This window comes from Sorghum bicolor, chromosome 9 (assembly GCF_000003195.3).
Source record: "Sorghum bicolor cultivar BTx623 chromosome 9, Sorghum_bicolor_NCBIv3, whole genome shotgun sequence".
NCBI lineage: Eukaryota > Viridiplantae > Streptophyta > Magnoliopsida > Poales > Poaceae > Sorghum > Sorghum bicolor.
The window spans coordinates 38,733,714-38,738,458 of record NC_012878.2 but is presented as its reverse complement, the minus strand read 5'-3'; the positions used below and the strand labels follow the sequence as shown (position 1 = coordinate 38,738,458).

The 4,745-nt window shown below is 42.7% G+C and overlaps 1 protein-coding gene across 4 annotated transcripts; it reads right to left on the bottom strand.

Moving 5' to 3' along the window:
* On the bottom strand, nt 1,251–4,438 carry LOC8061313 (protein LURP-one-related 7). Of its 4 annotated transcripts, XM_021446870.1 has the most exons (5): nt 4,330–4,434; nt 3,819–4,053; nt 2,644–2,856; nt 2,445–2,487; nt 1,251–1,638 (listed from the first exon to the last, which is right to left on the bottom strand). In XM_021446870.1, the coding sequence occupies exons 2-5, from the start codon at nt 4,035–4,037 to the stop codon at nt 1,490–1,492; spliced, it is 624 nt and encodes a 207-aa protein (XP_021302545.1). In that variant the 5' UTR covers nt 4,038–4,053; nt 4,330–4,434; the 3' UTR covers nt 1,251–1,489. The 4 variants fall into 4 exon arrangements, with proteins under 4 accessions (XP_021302545.1, XP_021302544.1, XP_002439591.1 ...); XM_021446869.1 differs by having other exon boundaries at nt 3,819–4,356; XM_021446871.1 differs by lacking the exon at nt 1,251–1,638 and having other exon boundaries at nt 2,218–2,487; nt 4,330–4,438.

Sequence of the window (4,745 nt, the reverse complement as noted above, 5' to 3'; positions counted from 1 at the left end):
ATATACTTGGCAAATAGCAACATAATAATTTCTGCTGCAGCCACTAGTCACAGCACCATAATAGTTTATGATTCATATAAATCACGTAGTAGAGAGTAGTACTTTGCTAGCACTACTTAGGGTTTCAGTGTATGGGCTGCCGGTGGACTGGTGGCTGGGCTTCTTTAGTTTTGGGCTGGATATTTTTCACCCATGGGTAAAGGGGTATGGGGACTACTAGAACGTCCCCATACCCGCGTACCCAATGGGTAAAGGGATTGCTCCGTTTGTGTACCTATGGTATTGGTTTCACTCCATATTGCTAAGTACCCATCGGGTCGCGGATCGCGGGCCTCCATTGACATTTTTACCCCAGAATGAGTTTGAGAGCCTGAAGAACCAAGGCACAAATCAAAGGAATCGGACAAGCGCAAACCAACAGCAGGACAGACAGGAGGTCCAGCTTCAACAGATTGATCAGAACGCCCAGGCCATTGGAGCCGAGCAAAGGCAGACACTCTTGGAAACTCAAGCGATCAAAGACTGAAGAACAGGGGGAGCAGCAGGTAGGGGAAGCTCCCGAGCAACTGGGAGAGCATTGGCTCCGGTAAGAACTGAGGGGTTACCAGCAGGGGACGAGTACTGGTTTTCTTCGACCAACCTCCGCCCAGGGGAACTGCTGCTTGTCATTGGAGAACGATGGCGCCGCCGCCAAACCAGCCTCATTTAAGAAGTGAAAACTGAGTCCATGGTGCTCCTGGGGGTTTTCCCGTTACCCGGTTTATGTTGTGTATATGTGCTGTGTGTGACGATGGAGAGAGTTCCAATAAAGAACCCACCATGCAGTCCGGGTATTTTGTACTTTCTTACAATTGTTCAATTGACAGGCACGTCAACAGGAACAGTGGCAACCCTGAATTCGGCCTTGTTTTGTTCACCCCGAAATTCAAAAAAATTTCAACATTCCCCGTCACATCAAATCTTGTGGCACATACATAAAGCACTAAATATAGAAGAAAACAAAAACTAATTGCACAGTTTATCTGTAATTTACGAAACGAATTTTTTGAGCCTAGTTAGTTTATAATTGGACAATATTTACCACAAACAAACGAAAATACTACAGTACCAAAATACGAAATCTTTTCGGAACTATACAAGGCCTTCATCTAAGTCCCGGTATTTTGTGCTTTCTTTCAAATGATTGCGCGTACTATGACAATGGACATCACTGTCCAGAAAGACAAATGAGGATCTATAGCAAGAATAAGTGCATAAATGAACACAAATGTATACCACACGTGTGTCAGGAGGCCGAATACATTTATCTGTCTTCACATCATCATCATAGTCTGAAAACAACATTTCTGTCGATGAAAAATATCCACACAAATAAAATCTGCTATACCTGATATTTTCTTGCTTTTTAATGAACCTTGAAACAATGCCAATGCATGCACTGAACTGGCCACGGTCGTGGTGACACTGCTGCACATTATCACACGCATCTTCACCATAGAATAGTTACACGGTAAACTGGAGTACTGGACAGAACAAGCAAGGGTTTTCTGGGATGCGTGTACTGAATCAGCTCAATCCAATTACAGAACTGTATCACACATAAATGCTCATATGATTCCAGGTGTAAAGATATGTGTGCTGTACAACAGACAATAAGATCCTCGTCAGAAGGTAAAGCGCAAGTTTAGTATGGAAGTCAGTAGGTGCTGTTAGTCGTGTGAAATAAATGGTGCAAGGTTGTTGTCAATTGCCCATATGTATGGATCTAGCTAAACAGAATCAAAAAGCCACGCGAACATAAGTGTTATGTGGCTGCTGGGGATCAAGGGAGATGGATGTTATGTGGCTACTGGGGATCAAGGGAGATGGATTGGGATCGAAGGAACGGCGGCGGCTGATGGCGTGAACAGTACCCGCGCTACAGTGCCCGCGGGTACTGTTCACAGGAAGGCGCTGTGAGAGCGAGAGAGGGGGCTAGGGTTTTGGGCGCTAGGAACGCCTACCGCGGGGCTCTGCCCACGGCCGGCAAGAGAGAAGGGATTTTCTTCTAATCTCTTGCTTGATTAGATTGATATATCTCCTCTCTTTATATAGAGAGGTTTACTTGACTTACAAGCAAGACTTACTTGACCCCTAAGCAAGCGACTAATTAACTCTAATGGGATAAGGCCCAATAGGTCCTTGACTCTTCTAACAATAAGACTCCTTGCAAAAGCATTGGGTTCATTAACAGCAACTGGTGAGTGATATGAAAAATTAAAATAAAAGAAATCATCCATAATGAGAACAATATACATGATTTATATGTAGCAGAGTTAGCCATCAATGTTTTGAAACTAAAGTAGGCATCCGTATCATCTGTCATTTTTTGACAAAGAATGTAACAATCATTGCCATGACAAGGATGTTATCATTTGCAGGGTAAATAGTCACTCTGAACTTACGCCGTGAATAGATAGTCTTCTTGAGTTTGTACAGGAGATTTGTCTGCACAAAGAGACAATTTACAATTGTTGTGATAAACTGACAGAAAAAAATATCTTATTCAAAAATGATATATAAAATATTAGTTTTAACATAAATCACAGAAGTTACTGCAAAGAACATTTACTGAATCATGCTAACACAGTTGCTCAATATTACCTGAGCAACGATGGAGTCCCCCTTTATTATTGTGCACGCTCTTCGGTATGTACTTCCTATGAGCCTGTAGCTTGGTTTTGAATCTTCAACAGTGCTTCTTGGTGAGATGAACACATGTACCTCCTTTCGACTTGAAGAAGCAGATATAACTTTTGCAGTGAAAATGATGTGTCTCTGCTCCAAACTATTTCCACTAAATGCTTGCCACTCACCCTGAATAAAGGAAAAAATATGATATGAAACACAACACTATATCAGTGTCCATGGATCCATGTATTCAAGTTCCTGATAACTGAACATTCATAGTGAAACACCTATGAACTAACCACATGAAAATAATAATGCCATTAGATTTCTCTTCAAAAATATGCTATGATGACTTTGCACTATTTTTACAAGTATTCTAATGAGGAATCATAGTTAAAATCTTGCCCTTGGATCATGAAAGTAAAAGGTGATCTATTTGACCAAACAATTAATGCCTTCTTCAGAAATGAATTAGAAAGGATGAGTCAAAATTTAAAGAAATCTTCCAACTTCCATGCACCACATATTAAAAACTCTCTAGAACACCCATATGTGTTGGGGATTCCTTGATGTACTAAGGGCGTTTTCTTTTTTTATATGTCTTTGAATCCTGCACTAGCTATTCAGATGCGGTTCGTACTGTGATAAAAACATCAAAGTTTTTAAAGCACGAAAGTAGACAATTGAGGTTCTGATCTGTCTGTTAGATTATTACTAGTTATTGAAGGTGCATCCAAATTACTGAACTGATGATATGTTCAGCAGTTGCAACTTCTTCCCCTCAAATTCAGCAGGGCACTCTGTCCAATTATACAAGCTAGATGTTCAATTTTGTCACAATACCACTCATTTGTTGCAAACATCACACTACTGTCACCCTATTGATACAAAAGTCTCCAATATGAGTAACATTTTGCAGTCCAATTCAGGACAATCACATAGGTAGAAGCAAATTTAAAACCACAGCAATATTTTTCAGTGCTGAATACTGATGTATCGATTTCCTCAGACACGTTCCAATCTTGCGCTTCCTAATAACCTGGAAATCCTTACTCCAGCTTTCTTACAGCCTCATCCAAGAAACCCAATTAGTTACTCCTCTAAACCAAACCAAGTACTGAAGCAGGAGCCAAGAAGTCGATAATCACCTGGCCGCTGCTCCTGACGGTGACCAGGACACCTCCAGCGTCATCGTGGAGCGCCGTGGCCCAGCTGTCCCTGCCCGCGGCGCGGAAGGCGAGGCGGCCGATCGCGTCGTGCATCGCCATCTCGGGTCCCTTCTTCACGACCTTGAAGTCCACCGGGACGACGGCCCCAGCAACGGGCACGGGCGCCGGCGGCGGGGCGCAAGTGGGGTGCTGCTCCATATCAAGATTCAAGGACCTAGAAGCAATAATCAGGTGAATCGGAAGAGGATTTTCCTGGGAAAAGGCGCGAGCAGGTGGGTTGTGGTGGAGGTAGGGAGGAAACCAAACGAAGGACGGAGAGATCGAAAAGCGCTGAATACTAAGAGTTAAGTTGATTGATTAGTCGCCGCGGCGGCGGACGGCGATTGCGTGGTTGCGTTTGGGTTTTTTCTTGGCGGAGCCGACCAGCTGACGCGGACAGCAACCGTTGATTCTTCTTCCTCTAGACGGCGGAAATAGGATGCGTACGAACCTGCATCCAGCATCGCCTTCCGTCGACCGCCGAGAAATTTTGCTTCATTTCGGACTCCCGCGATCTGAAGAACCGTTGGGCTTACAAATTATGGCTCCTTAACTGCATTAACTGCAAGTACGGTACGGTATATTTCTGTCTAACCTTAGGGCACAGTCCCCCAATTATGATCTCACTAGATACGGTGTCTGTGTTGGCACGGTATGGCTAATATTTTATATTTAGAAGATGTGGATCGTACAATAAAATAACAATAATGTAAAAATTAAATATCAACGTTAAAGTGATTTTATCTCTAAAAAGCAAAGTTTATGAAATTAAATATAGTTACGAAGAGTGCAACGTCGTAGGACTCTACTTTATAGATCTTTTCACGATACGTCTAAGATAATATTTAATACCGAGAGAAAGAAATC